This window comes from Acanthochromis polyacanthus, chromosome 1, assembly GCF_021347895.1.
Source record: "Acanthochromis polyacanthus isolate Apoly-LR-REF ecotype Palm Island chromosome 1, KAUST_Apoly_ChrSc, whole genome shotgun sequence".
Taxonomy (NCBI): Eukaryota; Metazoa; Chordata; class Actinopteri; family Pomacentridae; genus Acanthochromis; species Acanthochromis polyacanthus.
Genome location: NC_067113.1, coordinates 25,949,855 through 25,975,636, shown reverse-complemented (window position 1 = coordinate 25,975,636; position 25,782 = coordinate 25,949,855). Strand labels below are relative to the sequence as shown.

The 25,782-nt window shown below is 42.4% G+C and overlaps 1 protein-coding gene across 1 annotated transcript in view; it reads right to left on the bottom strand.

The window, feature by feature from the left end:
• Positions 1–25,782, bottom strand: part of fndc3ba (fibronectin type III domain containing 3Ba) — a 109,494-nt gene that overhangs the window by 40,770 nt on the left and 42,942 nt on the right. The window contains exons 4-7 of the mRNA XM_022223052.2: positions 18,517–18,593; positions 15,335–15,566; positions 15,044–15,218; positions 13,867–13,997 (exon numbers count right to left, since the gene is read on the bottom strand). Of these exons, the coding sequence (XP_022078744.2) occupies positions 13,867–13,997; positions 15,044–15,218; positions 15,335–15,566; positions 18,517–18,593 (615 nt within the window). The remainder of the gene's footprint in view (positions 1–13,866; positions 13,998–15,043; positions 15,219–15,334; positions 15,567–18,516; positions 18,594–25,782) is intronic.

The following is a 25,782-nucleotide window of genomic DNA, read 5'->3' as shown; positions in this document are numbered from 1 at the left end:
TCAATTTGACCTCCCTGTGTGTGAGTGTGCTAGAATAGAAAAAGCAACAGCCAAAAAAAAGAAAAAAGGCAGACTGTGTGTGTGTGTGTGCGTGTGTATGTATGTCTCAGTATCAGGTTACAGGAGATTGGTGATGGGCAATAGGAGGGGGGGAGTTAAGCTACTGTGTGTGTGCTGGCAGTGCTGGAAGAGTTCAACAGGTGAAGTACACATTCTGCATCACTGCTCGACACATTGGCTCATTAGCGCTCCCCTTTTTTTTCCCTCCTTTTTTTTAATACATACACTTGTCCTCTTTCATCCACTTGGACAAAACTGGACTTTTTCTCTTTTATGGAATAAAAAGCGGACTCATAGCTCTAGACATGAACCACTCTGTCAAATAACAGGCTGACCCAGCTTATTCCACCCATTCATCACAGCTGAGTAAAGAAAAAAAAAAAGGAGAGAGCAGCCTGCTTAATGCTGCGGTCCTGTAGCTACTTGTTTAGTGAAATTAAGAGCCCTCAGAAGAGGAGAGGGCGAGTTCCTCTACATCATCAATTTAGCTGATGGCGTTCAGTAAAAAAATCAAGGTGAATATCCATTGAGATATCCTCTCTTTGTACCTGTCTTTTTAGTTATTTAGTCTCCACTGGAGTAAATGGAGTGAATACAAATAAATCAGTGATAGATTCTCAACTTTAATAATTCAGTTTATCAGCAAGCCTCATTCTGAAACATCTTCCGTGAGCAAACTGCATCTGTTAACAGCAATGAAATGTGTTGAAAAGGTTTACAATTCAGTGTTGTCTCGTCAAAAAAAGGTAAGAAAAACAAAACCCACAACAAAAGTTATCCTGAAATAATAAGACAGGCTATATGTGTTACGTTTATTTCAATGAATAGATGCTTTAAATGCCCTTCATTTTCATTTTTGTCAAAAATACATAAAACTTAACATCCACTTCTGTTTTACTGCTTAAGGGATTTCTTCTACTGAAGAATAAGTATTTAATAGCACTGATATTCTAATCGCTGTCTTATCTGTAAATATGTCCGACATAATCTTAAACTCCAGTGGCATGCTATATTTAAACAAAACTATCAATATTAAAGCATTTATCAGATCCAGAAACTGTAAAAAATAAAACAAAATCATCCATATCAATTCTCTGACAGTTCTTCAACTACCTCATCATTCCGCCTGAAAGCTCAACCAAATCAAAGCCTGAAATTTGAAGACGTACCTTGTAAACTTATGTTTTTCTCTATTTTATTATTTATGGTATCCTAACTTTATTGCACTACACAAAAAGGCATGTTTGACTTCCCACTCCTCCTAGTCATGTTTGTGCTGTTTCCACAGAGGTGTGGGTCATTACACTGCAGAGAAAAATGAGTCCACAGTGGGCAAAAAAACGCCCAGAAACGGATGTTTGTATTTATTATTCAGGCTGTATGTATTTCAACCCGTCACTCATGACTTCACTGGGGATGAGGCAGAACTTGAAGGAAAACTGCTGAGGTTTGAATGACCAGAAACTGAGTGGCTACAGCATGTACAATAAGTCAAGGCCTTTTCAGTTGTAGGCGGAATAATACAGAATGTTTCGAGAATGGTGGAGGGAAAAAAACCCACAAGTTTAGCTTCTGATAACAGACAGACCTATTTAATATTTCAGGGAAGTGGTATTAAAGTTCGAAAAACACGACGGTTCTACCTCACCGCTGACTGTTATGACTCGCTGTGGTTGTCCAGCTGCTTAAGTGTTTAATATAGAGATCAACCACAAAGAGTCGATGCTGACGGCTGCAGCAGAAACTGAGCCTCTTCCCAGTGTTAATCCACTCCACTAATATGTCCCCACCGTCCCCCATGTCCTCAGCTATTCTGTTTTCGTGCGGCCCACGCACCCTTACTTCCTCTCCTCGTCTGACCTCACATCCTGTCTGTGTCTGACCGCCTGTGTTTGATTACTGAGGACAGCCAGACGGAGCGAGGGAGCGCAACGGACAGCAGGAAAAGAGGAGGAATGAGGGAGAACGGGGAGGTAGAGGTGAGGTGGGGAGGGGAGGCAGCGGCAGCAGCCAAAACCAGGCGAGAGGGGAATTTAGAGGAAGAAAGAGAGACGGTGAAGGACAGAGTGCAGAGAGAGAGAGAGAGAGAAAGAGGACAAGCAAGAGGAGTCTGGGTAAGAGATTAGGTACGAAAACACAAGGAAATTGAGAGACAAAGAGCGAGCCAGGGATCAGCAGAGAGGAGGAGAAAGGGAGGGATGAAAGGAGAGAGGGAGGAGAAGGCTTAAGAGGATGTGAGGCGAGGATTACACAAACTTTTGTGACATCATCAGAACGCGCAGAGCAGATGCGTACCGCTGATCTCAATGTGGTAGTAGCTATAGTGTGACTCACTCCTGACAAATCTAGGCCGGCTTTACGAAAAGTCACAAAAGTATACTGGAATTATACTGGAAATATACTGGAATCCTGGGTTTATTCATTGCCGTGTGCAGTGGGATGATGAGCCGCTGGTTCTTGCAGTATTTCCCTCACTGTATATTTCCACTGAAGAGTTTGTCTTTAATGTTCCCCAACATAGAAACACAAGAGTCACCCAAAAATGTAAAAAAAAAAAAAGAAAAAAAATTGTTAGATTATTGTTCATCATCAGTTTTAATCATTTCAACTTTGTTTCTATGGCCACTTGACAAATTGTCATTTCCCCATGACTTATGTGGTTACTACAAAATGCATGACTTACTTTTGAACTTAAACATCCAATCAACGCATTTTTTATTATATATAAAATGAGATGCCTAATGAATTCAGCCACCTAAAGTCATTCACTACTTCAAGCTAAAGGACAAAATATGATACATGTTTAGGAACATTCTCCTTCAAAAACATCAATTTCAACAGAGGAGTTTTCTTTTTATAATCTTGTGTTAACAAATGTTCAAAACATCTGCAATCCAGCAGGCCTGAGGTGGGGATCACTGTAACATTTGTTCAAAGCATCTTCACATTCTTTAGTAGAAGAAGTAAGCTAAAAATGTTTCTTTTTCTTTTAAAGGTAAACTTTCCAGGCCCGGCCCCAGATAAGCGGAAGAGGGAGGGAGGGAGGGAGGGAGGGAGGGAGGATGGATGGATGGATGGATGGATGGATGGATGGATGGATGGATGGATGGATGGATGGATGGATGGATGGATGGATGGATGGATGGATGGATGGATGGATGGATGGATGGATGGATCTTTGTTTCTGATAAAGTTTTTTTAGTCACTTCAGTCTGATGAAAGGCCCAACATAATTGTTTACTTCTTAAAGTCTCCTATATTTGGCCTGTAAACTTAACAAATTATGAAAAAGCTAGTAGCTTCTCCTGCTTCTAGTCTTTATGCTAAGCTAAAATAGCTAAAAGGGTTGTGTCTCCGTACAGTGGTGTTATGTGTGTTTTTCCATACGTATAACAACTCCTTTACGTGAAAAATGTTCTGCGGTTTCCATAAAACATTACTTTTATTTTCAGCGTACAGTTAGCAATGCACACTACGCAATAAAAACTTCATAGAGTTATCTTAAAACATTTGCAAGCTTGACTTTTTTTGTTTGCTCTATATGAAGTCACCAGATTATTTCAACTTCTTGTTTATCTCACCCACTAAAGTTTTCAAACAGAGAAAACTAAAACTGCTTTAAGGGAAAGTGAATGGTTCTTTTAGGATGGGTAATCAAAAAGTTCCAATACCGTTCATGTGTGGAGTGCATCACAGTCACACATGTAAAACAAGGAGTAACTATCTCTAGTCAGGAGAGCATATGTTGCAGTGCTATCAGCAGAAGGGACTGCGTAATGTGACTTTCTGTGACCATTGGTAGGTGCCCACTTGCAATTTTTTTCCTCGACTGCAAACATTACATTCTGTGTCAGTCAGCAGCTGGGATATGCCAAGTCTCATGTTAAGGATCATCACTGGTCATAAGAAGTGGGCCTGCAGGTACCATCCAGACAAGAAACAGCAGTTTTCACAGTGGAAGAGCCTGCAGTTTCCAAAACGCATCAGGAGCAAGTCGTTTTCTTCCACATTACCATAGTTGTGCAACAGGAGTTGGCTCCCGAGGGTCGGACTATCAAGGCAGAGTTCTACTGAACTTACAGTTTTTTTTGGCCACAACAACAAAACAATCGCTCTCCATCTGCTCTAGTTGCCAGATTTGGTTCCTTGTGACTTCTTCCTCTTCCCCAAAAACGACGTTCAAGTTGAAGGGTTGCTGTTTTGACACAGTTTAGGAGATTCAACGCTCATTGCAGACGATGCTTGACATGTTTGCATAACAGGACTTCCAGGGAGTTTTACTAGCTTTGCGGAGCACTCTATCGCTGCAGAAGAGGACTACTTTCATGAGGATGGTGGCCAAATTTAAATTAGGTACAGATTTTTTTATTTCTATAGGCGCAGTCTCTGAACCTTTTGATCACCCCTTGAACCTCCAAAACACCTGACATAACTTCTTCACATCATTACCTAGTGGAACAAAGAAGGGGAAGACACACTGGGTTATTAGAAGGCACTCATTCTCAAAAATTCATCCCGTCTCTGTCCGTTTCATTCCTTTCTCAGCTGTCTGATTCTCGTACCTGCAGCCCTCCTCAAGAAATGTTTAAAACTTTCTTTTTTTTTTCCTAAAGTCGCACACTTAAAAGTGAGTTATGTCACTTGCACAAAGTGCTTCAATAAGTCAGTAGTCTCTTTGACATTGAGGAGGTTGCATTCCTCCTGCATGACGGCTTGTGGTTCTTAGACACAGTCTGTCTGCACTGGGACAGAAAAAGACCTTTAAGGCCTGAAGAAAAAAATGCGAAAAATGTGGCAACGGTTGTTCACTCAGCCCCCTCTCCACACACATACTGGGCCACAGGGTGCGTGTAGTGTGTCGCTCCAAAGGAACAAAGTGAGATATGATACCCATCTTTAGAAGCCTCTAATCAGGGAGAACAAAGGCAAAGTGAGGGACACTCATCTGGTAGGGAAAAGCGAGGCAAAGAGTTGAAGGAGTGGAGAGAGTTGAGACAGAGGAAAGAGGAAAATGGAGGTGGAGAGGGGCACAGACCTTGGATTCCACACTATTATCATCTGCTGCATAGTGAGCATTCCATCTGCTCAACAGCTGGGCTACACACACACACACACACACACACACACACACACACACACACACACACACACACACACACACACACACACACACACACACACACACACACACACACACACACACACACACACACACACACACACACACACACACACACACACACACACACACACACACACACACACACACACACACACACACACACACACACACACCCAGGCATAGTGAAGAAGTTGTTGGGACATGCCTGAAATTGTGGTTGTCATGGTGAAGGTTTGGTTCTCATGGCCATAGTGCTGATCGTTTATGTAGGGGATTAGAAAGGGAGGAACGGACAGAAAGACTGGCCAACAGAAATGGAGAAGTGGACTCAGAGAGAGAGCAAATAAGGGCAGGATAGAGAAAAAAATTAAATTCAAAAATCAAATGCCAAAACAGAGAGGAAGAGACAGACATGCAAATATGAACCTTGGGTATTATTGTTTTGTTTTCCTCCAGTAACTTGATTTAAGGACTTCAAGTGAATGAGAAATGTAGTTTTCCTATTCAGGGTGGGGGATTGGAAAAATCCCATTTGAATAACAAGGTTTTAGAGAGTGTGCGTGTGCATGTCAAAAACTGCAGAAAATGCAACTCTGAGGGAAGCAATAATAATAATAATAATAAAGATCACATATCCAAAGTGGAATCCAACTTATGATGAAACTAAAATTATTAAGCTGCACTATAAACACATGCAAATGCATTCTCAAGCTTCTTGTAATAAGCCAATTTCTCAGAATAATCAAGTTTTGCGGTTCCATGTAAACGTAAACATAGAGAAGCCGACACCTGGTCCACTCGAGCTCTCAAAGAGAGGAGAGATGAGAGGGTCAGCTGCCAAGTGATGCACAAAGTCGCTGTGAATTTCCAAAAATGAGTATTTGCATGTGTACGTACGCGTGTTCATATAAGCCTGTCTGTGCAGCAGGCAGCACAGCGACCAGGCCAGGCGGTGGTGGATTATGGGGGATGCGTTTCTCAGAACCCTGACCCCATTCGACCCTGCTCAGCCAAAAAAAAAATAAATGAAAAAATGTCGAGAGAGTGACTGCAGACTGGCAGACACAGTGGAAGGCAAATCCACTGTCTGACAGACAGCAGAGGAGGTTGAAGAGAGTGAGAGTGACGGAGGAAGAGTAAGGCTAACAAAGAGGCAAACAGAGATAAAGCAGATGGAATGAGACATAGATACAGATTGACCAAGGCCATGTCTACACCAAAAGATTGTGTGTTTAACTTTGCAGCTACCTTAGATGCCTTAATATAATAACAAAAAAAACAAGTGAAAACAGAATCTTACACTGTTGTTTCAGTTTACTAATTTAACACCAGTCTTCCCATTACTGTTGTTTTCCATCATAAATGAACTGCTGATGAGCATGCTGGATGCGATTCTCGCTTTCAGCATCATCCCTAAGAACTCAGAAAACTTTTTTAAGTTCTATAAACTCTGTAAAAGAAGTGCCATTCCTCCTAAAACCATTTAAAGCCCAGCCAAGTGTGGTACAATGTGAAGAAAGCAAAGGTTGGCAAAAGTGTTCACAAATCGCTTGGGTAGGCGTCTATTCAATTTGTTTAAGTCAACCAGAATCTTATCTTGCTAAAGCAGTTGAAAGGACTTAAGATATTATGTAACCCAGTTCTGGTTAATACAAAACGACTGGTGGCCGTAGTTTGATAGCGCGCAGAGTTTATCGCGTGAATCACAATGTTCATTCAGTTGGTTGGGGAAACGTCTGGTGTGCTCATTGTGACTGGCGAGAACAGCCTCCTCTTCTAATCCCACCAGTCCCGTTACGGGATATCAGCAAGAAAGAAATTCCTCTGCTGGTAAAGCCATCCCTTGTTCCCTATCTAAATTCCTATTGACTCTGTCCCCCAAGAATCTGTCATTCATTTCTTCCTCTTTTTAATTTTTTCTTAGCTCATCTCTTATCTTGCTTCTCTCAACTTTCCCCTTCCTGCTCTCCATCTTCCACCGCACTGCCCTCCATCTTGCCATCTTGCCCTACAAACATGGCCGTATTTGGGTTTGTGTGAAGGGGTTGGAGTTTGTGTGTCTGTGCAGGGGGGGGGGGGGGGGGGGGGGGGGGGGGAGGTTGAGATTATCACCATGGCGATTCACAAAAACAGCCCAGTAAAGGGGAAGGGTGGGAATGTCTTCGCACATTTCCAGGCTCGTTACTACGGTCACAGCGGGAGGAGCTGGAAGAGGAGTTTGATAGTTCATGTAAGAGCTGAGTCATGACTGGACTCGGTCAAAGGCCACAAGAGCAAATGAGGATGACATCAAAACCTTACATGGCTGAAAGCTTTTAAAACTAATTTTTACACCACTATTGCTCCAACTTTACTGGCCTTTTAAGTAAATTAGTTGGAAACTCGAAGACGAAAAGCAGTTAGAACAAGTTAATGACTCATAATATAGCGAGATTTTCCAAACCTGGGAACAAATGTCCTTATTAAATGTTTAAAACTACCTTCTGAAGCACCGGTAAGTGATTTGCTAATAACGAAACCATTAGCTTCAACTTTTAAACCTCTATTAAAGCTGCTTTATTAGACAAATTATTTCAATGTTGCTGCCATTTTGAGCAACTTTTAACAAACTTCGCCTACATAGCTGCAGCACATTACTTCAGTAAGGCCAAACGAGATGAGATTTGATCTGAGACCGCTGCCAATAAGTTTTGAAGTGAGATTTACCCTCTTCAAAATGTACTGTTTATTTCATGAGGAATAAATGCTCATGCTCTGTTCAATAAATTCAATATCAGTAGTAGCTTATGGTAGTTAAAGTTAGAAATAGGTAGCTAAAAATGGTATTAATGACTCAGTTATCCTTTCTCTTTATGCCACCATAACACTATATTTTTTAGCATTTACATGTATCCAATAAGTGCAACTTGTGGCCACAATTTAGTTATTGAGCCATGCCATGAACAGGGTGAGACAACAAATATCTTAAGGTAAAATGAAATAAAATATTGAGTAACTTCATACAGTCTGTCAAGCTCAGTAAAGCTTCCACAATAAATCCAATCATGCTGAGGTTAATCCAATTTTGATTATTATTGTTGTTGGCACTTTTATAACATGACTATTAAAAATGTCTTGCAAAAGGAGGCCAAAGACACATGTATTTCAGACAAAAATGCAAGAAAATGAACTATTTCAAAGAAATATGATCTGAAAGTTTCTTCAAGTCTGAGACAACCAATGTGCCAAGAACTGACAAAACATTAAATTCCAATCGGGTTTTCTTTATTTCAAAATATCCCTCTTGGAACATTGTCCTTGTGATTGGGAATTAAGAAATCTTCAGTGGTAATTCCTTTGGTTTCGATTTACTGTGTCAACACTGAAGATGCACGAAATGTTTTCTCCGTTTTTTTGATGTGCAAGTGCAAATGAACTTTGAGAAATTCTACTCTAAATGAATTTCTGGAAGAAGAGGAGAAAAACTAGTTATATGCACATTTGAATTAGACTCAAGATTCCCTCAATGTAATGGATACAAGTGTTTCCACACATCTCATGCCGTAACACAGCGGACCAGTGTAATGTCTATGGCTCTACTTATTTTCCTCACATCCCATTCACAGAGCCAGTGCGGTGGACACGGCAGTCACTGCGCACATCTGTTTTCTCCTGCAATCCACAGCACTTGGCAATGACGTAGAACCAAAGATGGAGGAGCTGAGGGAGCCGGTCCATCTGTTTCTGCTGAAATCCCAGTTTTTCGGAGTGAGAGGCAGGATCTGCGGTGGTGATGATGCAGAGCCAAGATGGAGGAACAGAGGGGACGGAGCCCACATCTGTTTCTGCTCAGCTAGCAGCTCAGTTCTGAGGAAAAGGGCCTGTAGAGCTGGCTTTACTGGGGAATGGACACTGTGCTCGCCAAGTCAGCCTGCTGCCTTACTGGCACTGGGGCAACAGCCACACACACACACACGTACAAAATGCAAGGGCATCAAGGGCAAAGTGTAGGCGGCTGTGTGTGTGTGTGTGTGTCTGTGCATGTGTGTGTGTGTGTGTGTGGTATTCTGGGTTGGACCGTACTCCGATGCGCCGGGCCAAGCAGCAACTTTGTCGGAATATTTGTACTCTGCTCTTTAACTCTCCGTCTTTCCATCTCTCTCTCTCCTCTGTGATGTAGGAGCTATGGCTTTTTTCTCTTCACAAACCTTCCATCTCTCTCATCTGCCCTTCAAATCCAACATTCCTCCCCTCTCTCTCTCTCTGTTTGCCCCCCTATCCTCTGGACCCTCATGCTCTGATTGTTTTACAGGAAGCCCAGTCACGGGGTGTTTGTGCATGTGTGCGTCTACGTGCCGGTGTGTGTGTGTTGTGTGGTACATCGAGCTGACTCAGCCTGATCTCCAGCCCTCTACTGAGACCCTATGAGACCAGAAGAGACACCCAGCGACATGTTGACGTGCTCCTGTCTGTCATGTGTGTTGCTGGTGCTGGAGTTGCACAGTATGCGCCACATAAAGCTACCAAACTCATAAGCTGAGCCGCCAGTCTCACTTTCCTTTTCCTCTTGTGTCGCTCATCTTAGATGGTTCCTTGTTGTGCGCCCTGTGTCAGCATGGTGTGTGTGTTTATGTACTGGAAGAAGCTGTGCAGTCTCCTCTTTACTGCAGTGTAGTCAAACACAGGCTCCTCTGTATGTGTGTGTTTTTCATTTGCAGAGGTCCTGACTTGTAAGCATGCTGTATATGAGTGTATGTGTTTGAATGTGAGAGCAACGGTTAAAAAAAATAATACAAATGTTTCATAATATGTATGTAAAGTGTCAGTTTAAGCTTCACAAAATTTATTTTATCACCTATCGAGCGTAAAAGATAGATTTGGTGTCATTTACTCAGGTTTATACATCTACACTCAACAAAAATATTAAAGCAACGCTTTTGTTTTTGCGCCCATTTTTTATGAGATGAACTCAAAGATCTAAAACTTTTTCCACATACACAATATCACCATTTCTCTCAAATATTGTTCACAAATCTGTCTAAATCTGTGATAGTGAGCACTTCTCCTTTGCTGAGATAATCCATCCCACCTCACAGGTGTGCCATATCAAGACGCTGATTAGACACCATGATTAGTGCACAGGTGTGCCTTACACTGCCCACAGTAAAAGGTGCAGTTTTGTTTTATTTGGGGGTCCACTCCTCTTCAATGGCTGTGCAAAGTTGCTGGATATTGGCAGGAACTGGTACACGCTGTCGCATATGCTGATCCAGAGCATCCCAAACATGCTCAATGGGTGACATGTCCAGTGAGTATGCTGGCCATGCAAGAACTGGGACGTTTTCAGCTTCCAAGAATTGTGTACAGATCCATGCAACATGGGGGCGTGCATTATCCTGCTACAACATGAGGTGATGTTCTTGGATGTACGGCACAACAATGGGCCTCAGGATCTCGTCACGGTATCTCTGTGCATTCAAAATGCTATCAATAAAATCACCTGTGTTCTTCGTCCATAACAGATGCCTGCCCATACCATAACCCCACCGCCACCATGGGCCACTCCATCCATAGCATTGACATCAGAAAACCACTCACCCACACGACGCCACACACGCTGTCTGCCATCTGCCCTGAACAGTGTAAACCGGGATTCATCCGTGAAGAGAACACCTCTCCAACGTGCCAGATGCCATCCAATGTGAGCATTTACCCACTCAAGTCGGTTACGACGACGAACTGGAGTCAGGTGGAGACCCCGATGAGGACGACGAGCATCCAGATGAGCTTCCCTGAGACGGTTTCTGACAGTTTGTGCACAAATTCTTTGGTTATGCAAACCAATTATTTCAGCAGCTGTCTGAGTGGCTGGTCTCAGACCATCTTGGAGGTGAACATGCTGGATGTGGAGGTCCTGGGATGGTGTGGTTACACGTGATCTGCGATTGTGAGGCTGGTTGGATGTACTGCCAAATTCTCTGAAACGCCTTTGGAGACGGCTTATGGTAGAGAAATGAACATTCAATACACGAGCAAAAGCTCTGGTTGACATTCCTGCTGTCAGCATGCCAATTGCACGCTCCCTCAAATTTGTGGCATTGTGCTGTGTGACTAAACTGCACATTTCAGAGTGGCCTTTTATTGTGGGCAGTCTAAGGCACACCTGTGCACTAATCATGGTGTCTAATCAGCATCTTGATATGGCACACCTGTGAGGTGGGATGGATTATCTCAGCAAAGGAGAAGTGCTCACTATCACAGATTTAGACCGATTTGTGAACAACATTTGAGAGAAATGGTGATATTGTGTATGTAGAAAAAGTTTTAGATCTTTGAGTTTATCTCATAAAAAATGGGAGCAAAAACAAAAGTGTTGTATTTATATTTTTGTTGAGTGTAAAAATATATATTTTAGATTTCTGCCTATTAATAAAGGTGGTGCCAAGAAATGCCGAAAAGTCACTTTATAAAAAATGTCTGCAGCATTGTGTTTTTTTAAAGCAATATCCAAGTTACTACGGATAATTCACACGCCTTGCTGTAAATGAAATAGCTGCAACTGACTATTAAAATAAAATAAAAACAAAAAAACATTCAACATTTACATTAACGACATTTGAAACAGGGAATAGTTTGCATTTTTGCGCATTAATGAAATGAAATAAATAATTTCTCAGTTTTTATTTGTAAATCTGCATATATTTTTAGTGAATATTCTGATAATCAGCTGATCAGCTAACAATCTCAGCTCATGTAAACAGATTTAGAAAGACACTACATTTTATAGAGAATAGTCTATATGGAAACTTTGGCATGTGATCCAGAGTAAGCAGGGCATTACTTCTGGACAGATTTGATGCTGGGCATATAAAATCAAACTTATCTGCATGGATAACATCTCAGGTAGCTGAGAAAACAAATTGTGGGGGCAACTTTGTTGAACCAACAAAACTACCCTAAAAACATAAACTTCATCCAAAGTCCGGGTGTTGAAACTTCAACAGTAGCAACAAGAAAATAGTTGGATAGAATGTTCAGTAGTTTCACTTAAATGCACTACATGTAAACTATCATAAAAGCACATAATGAAAATGAAAAGCTTGATTGCATGAATTAACTATCAGCACATTAACTCCCTATAGACAGCCAACCCCATCCTTCCATAATGGAGCCCTGTGTGTTTATTTGTGAGTGTCTTTTTCATTGATAAATAGAATAAATAGTTAAAGTAAACGTTAGGTGTTAGAAATGGACTTTTTTCCCTCTTAGTTTTTCATTTAAAAGGATCAGTAATTATTGATATTGACTGAAATGTGAAAATCTGAATATTTTCTGATGTTAAATTTCTCAGCTTTATCACACGGCCCCCTTCTTTTCTGCGCATTTGTATTGTGGATTCAGATCACTGTGAAGTCATGAACAAAGGGAAACGCATACATATATCCCCACCTCAGCCAGATGGAATATTCCTGTGATCTGACACCTCGCTGTGAGGGACTAAGCCAAAGTTCTACGAAGAACGAAGGGCTGGCAAAATTTAAAGAATAGCCTGACAACCACAATTACGGAGCCGATGAATTTACGTGCCTCTTTATGCATTTCTGTCATCACCTCCACAGGCATCCCTGTGTGCTGTGTGCGTGCATGTGCATAAACGAGATATTCTGCTCTTTTTAATAACTCACAGGTACATCTGAGTGTCAAAAGACGTGTCATTAAAGACGAACGGTGCCACAAGTGAGCATGTGTGTGTGTGTGTGTGTGCGCGTCTTTGCACATGTGGCGTTCCCTCTGTGTGTCTGGGTGATAAGGCTGGAGCTGCGGCATCTAAATCTCAGAGCTCAAAGGTTTCCTTCATCTCATGCAGGACTCTACAGGTATGCATCTCCACCCCCTCCCCCATCTCTCTCACCCAAACCCCCTCCCCTCCTCGCGGCTCAGCCTTCAGCCAACAAGGCCGGTATTGTGGCGAGGGTAAAACGATAGCACTCGGGGACGGGTTCAGCTATGCGGTTACCCAGACAACCCCTCTTACCCGCTTCCCCACCTCAATCTCTTCATCCCCCACTCCCCCGATCCCTTCACTTCAGTGAGGCTGCATTCATCCAATCTTTTTTTTTTTTTTTCAGGTGACTCTCTGTGTGACAAAAAAAAAAAAGTGTGCGAGAAAGAGAAGAACGAAAGGTGTGTTTTATCCGGCCTGCTTGAATGCAGAGGGGCGCTGAGGTTAGAGAGGACAAAGCCAGTCGTGTAGAGGCACAAAAAGACAGAATATGAGTTTCACAAAGAGACGCAAGATGGTTTCACTCCAAGGTGACACATCCATTTTTTGGGAAATAAAAAGGCACTGATGGGATGTTTTCTGACAAGCAGACATGTAGCATTAAGAAATGTTCGAGATGGTCTCCATGGGCCTCTTTTTTAGAGTGGAGTCTTCAATTTTAATGCCATGATGAGAAACACAGTGTATATTGTGGTTCTCTGATTTAGCGGTTTTGCACATGGAATATATTTGCTTGCATTCGTTCGAGTGGGATGCATTTTTGTGCAAGGTGCGACTCCGTTTTTGATGTATAAAAGTGGAAGAAAAAAACCCCCAACCAAATCAATATATGCTTGCAGGAAAGAAAAACTTCAAAGCCCCTTGTGAACTTTTACTATTCACTGACAGAATCTAGCCAGTGCTTCATGTTTGTGGGTCCTACCTTGTGTGTGCGCGTCGGATTCACCGTTTCGCGGACTGCTGCGGAGTCGTCTCTCCGGCTTCTTGCCCCCTGGACTGCTGACTCCGCCCCCCGTCCCCACTGACCCGAGCGATGGGGTGAGTGATTTGTTGCTGAACCACAAACAAAAAAAAATCACAACAGAATTTAAGATGTTAACACTGCCGAAAAATCTGGTTCATCATCATTTGTGCCCAAGACTTACTCCAACTACATGAGCTGTTCGGAAAATGGGTAAAATCCATGTACATAGCTGGTGTTCTGTGATTAAACTGCTGTGTCCCAGAAGGAAATAGTTACTACAGGCATTTATTTAAAAAAATTACATGTAAATAATTAAGTCCAGTATATCCAGTATCCCTCACAGTCCAGTCACAGTCGGAAATAAACAGCTTGGTTAAAACCGCAATGAAAAAACACATCCCTTGACACCGTCGATGAAAATATTGTTGTCAGACATGTGCACGAGATCCCGAAGGACCCCTCACACATTTTATTTTCACTACAAACCTTCAGGTAGATGTTGCAGAGCGTGCAAATAGAAGAGCAACCTTTTTAAACTGTCTATTTTATCCCCACTTTCATCACTGTGCAGAAAAAACCTCAACCAGAACTCCTGATGTGTTTGGACTACACCAGACTCTATGTATATTTGAGAAAGGAAAGCATCATACATGATTTTATACATATATGGCTTTATTCTGCGACCAGTGGGGTATTGTTTGCCTCATAATCTTGTTGTGTGTAGCTATACAGAGATGCAATTTGCACTAATGTCCAAAAAAATCTCCCTTTCGGACAATAAAGTGTGTCGTGTCGTATTGTATCAGGATGTTAGATGACAGTAGTATATTATAATAATCAAAAAAACTTCAATTTGTATAAAATCATGCTTTTTTCCCCCCAATGTGTTTCTAAAAAACATTGCACACTTTTACATATGAACCCTAGGATTTTTACTTCTTTTCCTGTGGCATAGGTAGCTCATATGTTCTCATTTTGACTTAAAGGTTTGTATGTACATTTGGATGATGTTCATTCCCTACACATTATGGCATAATCAAGTGGACAACAATTGAAAACCCTAATGAATTCAGCAGAAAATGCAAATAATCTTTGTACGCAGACCATCAAGCAGCCCCAGAAGCTCTGTGATCACCTGTATCCGTTGTGTGCTGGCCCCAGACTTCCCTTATAGAGAGTGGAGGGAGGGGAATTGAGTCGATTCTGTCGCTCTAGTTGTCTCTGTTCCTTAATCTTTTTGGGCTGTGGCTTACTGTACGTCTCCTCTCTGCCTGAGATGTAGTTCGACATCCCATAAACTGGGATTATTTCTGCAGGGGGAGACGATAAGAGAATGTCAGACCTTTAAATTTATTCATAATGGATTTTTTATTTCCACATAAAATCGGCTGGTTATCCAGCTGATGCCCTTGAGTCCTTCCAGTACCTGGATCGCCGTACATGGGGGGGAGGTGGTGCTGGTAGTACTGGTGGGGGGGCAGCTCCCCAGGGCTGACAGGGGGGTAGAAAGAGTGAGAGTTGGGGATGAAGTGGGGGTGAGCGAGGTATGGAGGCAGATGGTGTGTTGGGGAGAGAGCCGGAGAGTAGGAAGGAGGGTAGCACTCGGGAGACTGGGGGGTCACCACCACTCGCCGGACCCCTGTAGTGTCCTCCAGCACCTGTAGGAGAGAGGAGAAAAGGAATTAAAGTTGTTGGACAGCACAATGTTGCACCCTGGCAGCCACAGAGATGCTTTCGCTTGGGAAATCCAAACTTTAATGCCCGCAATTGCTTCATATATTGTTGAGTCGAGGTGTCAGCGGAGTTTGAGTCAAGTGAGCCAGAGATCCAGATTAAATGCCCATCATGCAAAGTTTTTCACCACAAGAGGAGGCGCTTTGTGGTGCATATCTAATAAAGGAATTAATCGCATAATTTATTTGACAACTGAGACAGTGTGCTGACAGATTGCGTTGTCCCCTAAAAGCCGTGAAAACAAGCGCTGCAATGTTGTCATCAGATGGTCCGCAGATTTCAATAAGGTTCAAAGCAACTTAACATAGATTCTACACAAGTATTCACTTTCACATTCATGGACTGGGACACTCACACACACACCGATATACACAAATACACACATTCCAGCTATTCAGACACTTTCACGGGCCTGCATTCCTAGCAGAGAGCAAACACACACTCCCTGCTGAGAGGGGAAGTCATCTGCTGGTCCCTAACAACAACAACACACACACTCACACGGAGAAAATAACACACCACCCCAAAAAAAACCCACACCGACCGAGAAGCAACAGACTCTGTGTCAGAGCACAACACACAGAAAGAAATAAGCGAGGGTCTGAAAGAGGGTCAGGAGGGGAGGAAGAGGGTTACAGAACTAATCCGAGTGAGGAAAAAAAGAGAGGGGGAGAATAAGAGGAGGAGGCGGAGGAAGACGAAGAGGCCCCCTATCTGCCCCCTCGTTCTCTCCTCTGCTGCAGAGGAGAAAAACAGAGTGTTTACAGGAAAACAAGGGCAAAGTCCCTGCATGAGTACATGTGGATCCGGCCTACATACCCACAAAGGCTCGTACTTTATATCAGAGGCACCAACAAACATGCACATGTGCGCGCGTACGGACATGTGTCATCACAATGCAGACATTAGCGCCAAACCGCAGAGGACACAAACACACACCAACACGTGCAAAATCCATCCCGGCTAACTTTCCACCACCACAGTGCCCCCGTCCGTCATCCATTCAGCCCTCAACCCCCAAAACCCGCCTACCCACCAAATCCCAGTCTCCCCTATCAGACTTGTTTATGTAAGAGTGACAGTGTTTCCCGCTCACGCTTGGCCCCATCCCTGCTAACACACACCCCCGCACACGCAAACACAAACACACGCCCACGGCCAGCCAATGACCTGACTTCCATTGGCGTAGGAACACAATCCCACCACATGCAGACCGCAGATACATTTGTAACACTCCGCTTGTGGGGACACTGTGTTGAGCCCCTTCTTCCTCCTCGCTTTCTCACTTTGCTGTCTTTGCGGGGACATTTAATAGAGAATACAGACGCACACATGTGTATCAGAGATCCAGAAAAACAAATGACCCTAACACCTCTAAATCAGCACATTCCTGCTCTGTGCTCTGGGGAGGAGGCCGCCTTGGTGTGTTTCTAACCTACAAAAGACAGAAGAGGTGTAATGCCTGGTGAAAACTTTCTTTGTGGTTTGTGCACAATCATATTAATACAAGGGATCTACCGATACGGACTTTCCAGGGGAGACAACTGAATATGTACAATAGAAATAGGAGTGATAAAATCAAAGCATCATGTGCCCATTGATTGAAATTTATCAGTTTATTCCTGGCAGTTCTGGCTGTTCTTTTCTGTTTTCCTAATCTTTCTCTGTTCTGTCGCTTCTGTTGTCAACAGAAGCGACAGCGATGTCTGTTGCTCATATCTTTAAGCATTACAGTATTAGTTATTGTTTTCCAGACTCTGTTTCAGAGTAATCTGCCTCCTAACTTAGCGGCTAGCTGTTAGCGTGGCGACGGCTTGTGTTTCTTGTTGTTTTTGCAGTCTCTGCTTGAGAGATACTTCTGATATCAGAAGTACGAGATGGCTACGTCACACTTAAAGCAGTGCATTTAAGTTGTCGACATTAAAAATAGCAATACCGATAACTGGAAAAATGCTAAATATTGGCCATGATAATCTACCAGGCCAATAATCAGTCTATCCCTAGTTAATACTTTCCATTCTGCATTGATGACTGCCAGATTGATTTTTAATATGAAAAACGACCACTGAAGAAGTGAACATGCTTAAAGCACATCGGCCCATCCCTATGTAGCAAATGCTACATTTTGTAGTTGCTTCAAACTTCTCATCTAGCATGTCAACACTTGGCATTTTTATGTTTACACTGAAGCAAATACGGATTCTTTTCCCCTTATTTGGCAGGAACAGCTAAAAAGAGGCAGGAAAATGGGGCAGAAAGGTACGGACAGGCAGCAATAGGCCCAAGCTGGAGTCCAAACTAGGCTGCTTGCTTTAAGGGTCATGTTCAAGCAGGTGAGCAACTGTTGCGCACTTTAATAGAATTAAACCTGAATTTAGTTGCTTTAAAAGTATGGAAAAAGGACCCAGTGGGTAGCAAGTGCTTGAATATATGGGCACTAATGCTGACAACAGTGAGTCTCTGGTTTGATTCTCGACTCACTGGACCTTTACTACACGTTATTCCCTTGTTTTCTTCCTCACATTTCCAGTTTGTCTCCACTGTTTGAAATTAAATAAAGGCAAAATGCCCAATAAAAAAAACAATCAAAAACATGTAAAATTATAGCCGATTTGTATTCTTGTTGTTTACCTCTCACACATTGGCTTAAGAAGCTCGTTTTCTTCAGAAAAGAAACCACCAGCTAATTGAATGCAGTCGTGCATGGAGCGTGTGCCTGCATCAGACTCCCACTGTGTCTGACTGTTATTTTGACTGAAACGCTCCCACACAACACAAACACATGATGAACATAAAAATACGGGACATTTAAAAAAAAAAAAAAGGAGAGACAGAGTACCAGACTAGGGAGAAAACGCAATAACACAAACTAACCTGCGAGATGTATCCTGGCGGTACGTGGATTGGGGGAATTGACCCATTTGGGGACATCATGGGAACTTCAGCAGGACCTACAAGGAAGGAGGAGAGTTATTTACTTAACCAGGCAACTCGTGCTTAAGCAAATTCTTATTTATGTTCATCAGTCAACAGCTCACAAGCAGGTACACAAACGCAGCCACACACATTGAAGGCCAGGCCAGGGTTTAGTGCAACACAGATGTGGTATTTTACAGTACAGTCTTGCTACAGTAAATTCTCTATTATTTTTTATATTCTGTCACGTTTTCACTCCCTGCAGGCTCATTTTTACTGCCATATAAAGTTCTTCACCAACAGGGAAACATCACAAACATGGTTAGAAGTACAGAGACAACTAAAAAGACAAACTGTTTCGTGCAGCATTACAAAGTCAGAGTGTAATAAATATGGTAAAAAAAAAAGAAAAAAGTAAGTCAAATTTCTTAAATTTTTTTTTTTTTACGAAAATTGAAAAAAAAATGGAAACTTACAAATGTGTGTCTTAAACACTGGATAAAAGGTGAATTTTTTATGTACAATAAATATTTTACGACTTTTCACATTTTTATTTGTTTCTATACTTATTTTCTATCTATTTTGTCTAAACACAACCTGCAGTTCATCCAAATTTTTGTCACGTGACTGTTGGTCGCAATTACTCATGGTTTTTCATTTGTGCCGAGAAGTAAACACTTTATTTTTGGCAACTCTTTTTTGCAAGACATGGATACAGAAGTGATCGTGATAAAATGCTATCATTTTAACCTTTGATTTGGCTCATTTTTTTTCTGACAAAACACAAAGTCACCAAGTATATGGTCCGGGATTGTCAGAAAGTTGAATGTCCCATGATTCTTTGGGATTTCACAGTTTTTTACTCTAATAAACTGTGCAATCTTGGCATTTTTTTATGTGCCTCCAAAAGCTGGACGGCAGAGGGTTAATTAACCAATACCTAGCCTCATGATATATTATGAAATGCACTTAATTAAATAAAAGACTTTGTTTCCTTCAAACCTGCCTGCACGACCTCAAAAAAACAGAAGCACAAACCCAAATGTAATCAAGTTTTTTTTCCCCAAATATTTCTGGCAAACAGCTGAAGATGTCAGTCTCTGTATGCAGCAGCAGCATCATGATAATTATAGGTGCAGCACATGAGGGCACACGGTCGCTTACTGCGAAATGAAATTCGTGCTCTGAGGGGAAAGCAAGAAAATCTAAATAGAATAAGCAGATTGAAAATGATGTTGACTTTTCCACTGTCCATATCTCCTCCCTCCATCACACCCACCAAAAAAAGAGAAAAACTCTCTCCGTCTCTCTCTCTTCCTCTGACTTTCTGTGATGGAGGTCTGCGGCTGTTAAAGTCATTGGGACCCCGTTGGGACAGCTGGAAGCAGACCTGGCCTCAGAATAAATCACACTGCACAGTGCACACACAGAGGCCCTCACTACCTACAAACACACATGCAAGTATGAAGAGACACTAATATTTTCTGTCTATGTTGACATCAGTTAAAATCCAAGTCGACTTTTCCAAAACTTGGTCTCCTTTGAAGGGTCATTTCATGCAGTTTACCAAAAAAAGGATGTTTTCTCACTAATCTGTAGGGGTTTCAGTGAGAATAAACGCCTTTTTAAAAATCTGTTATTTAGGCGAACTGACTCCTGAATTCCTATTTTCATTCCTCCCTTGGTCCTCCTCTCATTTCCTGACTCCCTCCATCCTTCCTCCCTCCTACCGTACATTCCGCCCTTTAACAACTTCTCTCTCCATCATTTCCTACACCTTCACTTCTCCGCTCTTACTCACTCGCTTTTCTTTCCATCTCTTCATCTCTTTTCTCCATACCTCCATCCCCGTCTTAGGAATTCCTTCTTTCCCCCCATCACTCCAGCTATTACTCACATCCTTCACTCCCTCCTTTCATTTTAAATATTACTCACACCATCCCTCCCTTCCCTCCTCACTTTATCCTTCCCGTATTCCCTAAATCATCCCCCCTTCTCTTCTCTCTTTCCACCCCTCCGTCTCTCTCTCTCTCTCTCATCCGCCTTCCTGACCTCTCATCGGCCAAACAAACGGGTACAAGTAAACACACAAACCTACGCGCACAACCTGAGCAAAGTCTGCAGTGTGGGCTAGCGTGTGTGCAGCGAGCAGGTCGCAGGTACGAAGAGACAGGCCCCTTTCAGTCCCCTACCATGGAGACTAGCAGTGGATATGAAAGTCCTCATTGAGTAGAAGGTCATAGCGTGGGGAGAACACACACACCACACACACACACACACACACACACACAGAGACTCCCTCTAAACCTTCTTTCCATCGCCCGGTCGTAGTGCGCGCTTTCTCCCCTTGCTCACAAACACACACAGTCACCCTCTCTCAGACTCACACACACACACACACTCTTGGCAAACAGACGTGTGTTTGGACAGTCTCCGCTGCCTCTGTGCTCTTCACTCAGCAAACAGCAGCATTCCTCTGCTCACACACACATACACACACTGAAACATTCCCATCCCTGGCCCCCAGGATTGGACCCAACAGGCCCAACTAAACCCCTCCAACCCCTCCCCAAAACACAAGACACTCTTTGTCCTGCTACCCTTCACACACTCACACACACACACACACTGTGCTGTAAGTCATACAATATTAGACTGACTTCCATTTAGAAAAAAAAAAAAAGCTCAGGATAATCCAGCATTTGTACGTGTGCATTCAAGAGGCTGTAATTGTGTCCGTGTATGTGCACAGATAAGCCAGTGTGGTCCTCGAGATGCATGTCACAGTAACGTCACTCTCAGGTCTTGCCTCCAGCTTTACCCTTTTAGCACCGTGAATACAGTCACGACTTCCTCTGCCTAACACTGCTGGAATCCCAGACAACTCATCGAACCAGCTACACTCCCTCCGTCCCCCTCCCTTCCTCCCTCGATCGCTCTCATCTTCCATCTGTTGCTTCTTCCACTTCCGACCGGCTGAGAGGTCGGGTCAGAGAACACTTATGAGGTCATATCGTGAACGTGGGATGACATCACTGTACCTGAGCCGCGGTAAGGGCACCGGCATGTGTAATGTGACATCCGGAAGCTATCTAGATGAATGAAGAACAGGTTCCTGATGGGACAGATAGAACGGCAGCTGACAAAAAGGCCAGTGTTTCTGATAATTACAGTTGGACCACACATCCCATGAAGCCTGATAAAAGCACTGCTCACTTCCTTCCTCTCATATATCGCCCGCACACATTTCTCACAAATAGGAAAAGGGATAAGAGCTTGTGAATTGGTTCCAATTTCTTCTAAAAACGGACTTGTAGTGATTGATAATATTGCCAGAATATTGTGGTGTAACACCAGTTTTACTACTGAAGGACAAAAATCAATATATCATTATCATTATTATTACTATAATTATTCTTATTGTATAATACATAACACTCATTAAAATAAATAACCAGCTCTTTATGAGTCAGAAAATCGAAACTCTTGAAGTTTTCCTCATGTATTTTTCATAGTGGTGTACATTTAATACATTTAAGTGAAAGTATCTTTTTTTTAACCAATTTATTTCCCTTTCTTTGGAAAAATATTCAAATAAATATTAGTACAGGATTTGTCTGCAGCATTTGGGTGCACCAGATTTCCTGTTAAGTGGCTAAAATGTCAAATACTGTGCAGACGTAGGTAGAGCCAGCCATAGTTATCATAGGGTAACAGACAACCAAGGTTAAATTGAGGCTAAAATAACAGAAATTGTATCGCCTTAAACAAGCTGCATATCCTGCAGTTACCTTGCAGTAGTACAAGATATGAGACTGATATTTGTTTCACTCTCGCTCCTGTTATCTGTCAAAAAATACTGCAAAAAAACAAAAAGTTACTCCCACACTGAAACGGAACAATCCTCCTGCCAGGGTCACTGAAATAAATCTGAGGTCTGCGGTGAGATGTGGGGTTCAATTAGGGGTCAATGACACGAGCACATTCTAGCTTGAAAGCCACTGTGAAGAACAACCAAGGGGACCACAGGAATGATGACAAACTCTGTTTTGTATTGCATGCAAGACAGACATTGCCCAACAATATTCAGCAAAAGGAGCGCAGGTGTTGAATGAGAAAACACTACAGTCATCTGCAAAAAATCTAACAAGTTGAAAACAGAAGAATTCCCATGACATGTGAAAACAGCAGGAAGAATTAGGACTAAATTCAGATTACTGGAAATTCAGAGCAACAAGAAACCCAAAATCGCTGGCAAAGAAAAGACAGCTGGATACTAAGATCCTAATACAACATATATACACACACAGAGAGAGACACACAATTTTTAAGTTGCACCTCAGAAAGTTTAACTTCTGCTGCTAAAGATTTACACAAGAAATATACACACATGTCCATGGTAAACATCCTGTTCTACACTTTACCACACACAGGCACAAACATGCAATCTCAGATGAGTAAAAAAAAAGAAATAAATAAATCTGCTTCTGCACAGGCTCATTCAAAAATATATATATAAAATATTTTCAAAAAACACACAAAACACAGGAAAAAAACCTTGTGATCTTGTCCAGCTGCCCATACATACATTCACAGACACTGACAGAAGAGATGATGCAACCTCTCATCAGATGTTTCTCATGATACAGCTGTCAAAGACAGCTGCGACAGGGCCCCCAAAGCACAACACACACACACACACACTCAAACACTGGAAAAAAAAGTGGCCTCACACTGCCAATTACTTACATCCGTAATAATGCACTCACTTACGTGCACAGCATCAACACACACACACTCATCCTCATCTATTGATCAGCCAGCAGTGCTGACAGGGAGTGTAGGCCAGGTGTGTGTGCATCAGTGTTTTTTTTCTTTTGGGCTGAAGCCGTATACAGCTTCGAGAAAGAAGTGAAGCACTTTCTCTCTTCCCCTTCACTCCCTTCATCTCTGCACATGTGGTCACCACATTGAAAGGAAACACAGACCCTCTTGGGAAAGCATGTGTGTGCATGTGTGTGTGTGCGTGGTGTTGGTATTGAACCAAAGGAGCCCGTTTATGAGCTGACCTACATACAAAACAACTCCAATGGATTTCCCAAAAACACAATCACAGCATTCCAAAATTGATAGATTTAAAAATACATATATATGTTACCCTAAAAGTACACCACACACACGTTTATACACACACACAATCTTCGCATACCCTATCAGAGCCCCATGGAGGCAGCTGTCCAATCCAGATTTGTATTCCTGAATGTGTGTATGTTTATGTGCGCATCTGTGCATGTGTGTGTGTGTGTGTGTGCTTGTCTGGGTCAGTTGTGACGTGGCATTGCCTGGAAGTTATGCAAGCATCAGCAGGGTAATGTTATCTGTCCTCGGAGCTCCAGGAGCAAGACACTCCCACGACAGCTTCCTCTGCTGCCTGTCCAGTCCACACACAAAGATACACACAACCACACACACACTGTCGAGGCCTATTGTCATATTTAGGATGAATTCTATATATAAAAAACAAAACAAATCCTCATAGATCCTTTAGTCGGCTGATGTAGCTACTAGAAGAGAGGGCAGCAGAAAGTGGAGCATGATGGGAAGTGTAATGAAAAAGAAGGAGACAATAAAAAGAGAGAGAGAAACCGCTTTAGCAGGAAATGTGGGAGACAACTTTAAAATAGCACACTGTGCTGTATATACACGAGCTGGATTGGGCTGATGCTACACGCAAAGACACACACTCAGACACATACACACACAGTACAGAGCCCTCCACTCCATCTCCGGTGAGCCAAGTCCGGCGGACATCTTTGCCGTGGGCAGGGTGGGGCTCAGTGATCGAGGAGGAAGCGAGGACTTCCTGTGTCGCCTTGCCTTCAGTCCTCTGCCCTCATGACACTGACACTCTGGAGGGGTGACGCAGGAACAAGCACGCTCATAGACGCACACATGCACACACTGCTGACATCCAGCAAATATCGATGCATGGGCAAAGAGAAACGCACGTCCACGCTCCTGAGCCCGAATCTACGTTCTGTGCGACAGCCTGTAATTTGAGCGGGCTGCTGATTTGCTGTGGAATGTAAACCATAAGCTGGAGAGTTGCTACTTTTGAACACTGGGTCTTACTGTATGTACACAGTGTATGTATATGTATATATCTATACGTGTGTGCAGGTATGTGTACGCACATTCCTCAGGATGAGAGAGCACTTGCAGCGCATAAACTCAAAAAGTTGCATAACAGTTTCATAAGGAAGCGAGCAACGAGTATTATCAGTTATGACGGCTGATGGAAGTATCAATGCTGTGATGACTTCATCTACATCTGACATCAGCACATAATGAATTGAAGACCAAACAATCGCTATGAGGCTTGTAAAAAGCGGGACTGTGTTTTACTAGCTCGCTGGCTGAGACTCGTGTTTCAAATTAAGCTTCTACATACAAGATGATGGGGAAAAAAATCACTCTTTTGCAACAACAGAAAATTTTCCACCTCCATTTGTGCAAAAAAAAAAAAAAAAAATCACTCCACCAAGCCAAATGCTAGTGAAAGGGAATTTTTGTTGCCAGACTTGTGCACTGAGGTCGTCAGTTCCACCCGTAGTTTGTTTGCCCAGAGGTACCAGCAGCGGTAGTTGTCTCGGTGTGGTGAGGGAATTAAATTCCACTCACAACCTACTTCTACTCATTCAAATTCAGCCTCTTTACTTAAAATCACTGCTAAAGTCTTCCCTTGTCAAGCTTGGTCTTATATCTGATTCAGGGAAAAATGAATTACCCCTATTTTCCGAGGAAGACACACTTGAGTTCTGGCGTTTAACATAGCTAATGCCTTGATATGTAGTCATACTTTTGATATAATCATTTCCAAAACAGCAGGTGACATTTTTATAGTGATGAATACATAATTCTGGAATACACACTTCATACATCTAAATAGGTTTTGAAATATTCTAAGTAGCTGCGCAGTGATTGATTTACTTTAGTCTGTGCATTGCTTTCCAGATGTTCCTCTGAGAAACTTTGGCATCTTCTTAACTCTTTATTTATACAGGTTAGTCCCACCGCACTTAAGTATGTTTTGCTTTGTTTTGTTTTTTACACGGGAGAACAGGCCAAGACAGCAGCAGCATTAGAAGTGTTTAGCACTCAATAGCCAGGAGCACTGAAAACATATGGAACTTATTATAAGTTATTCTAAACTCATCTTTTTCA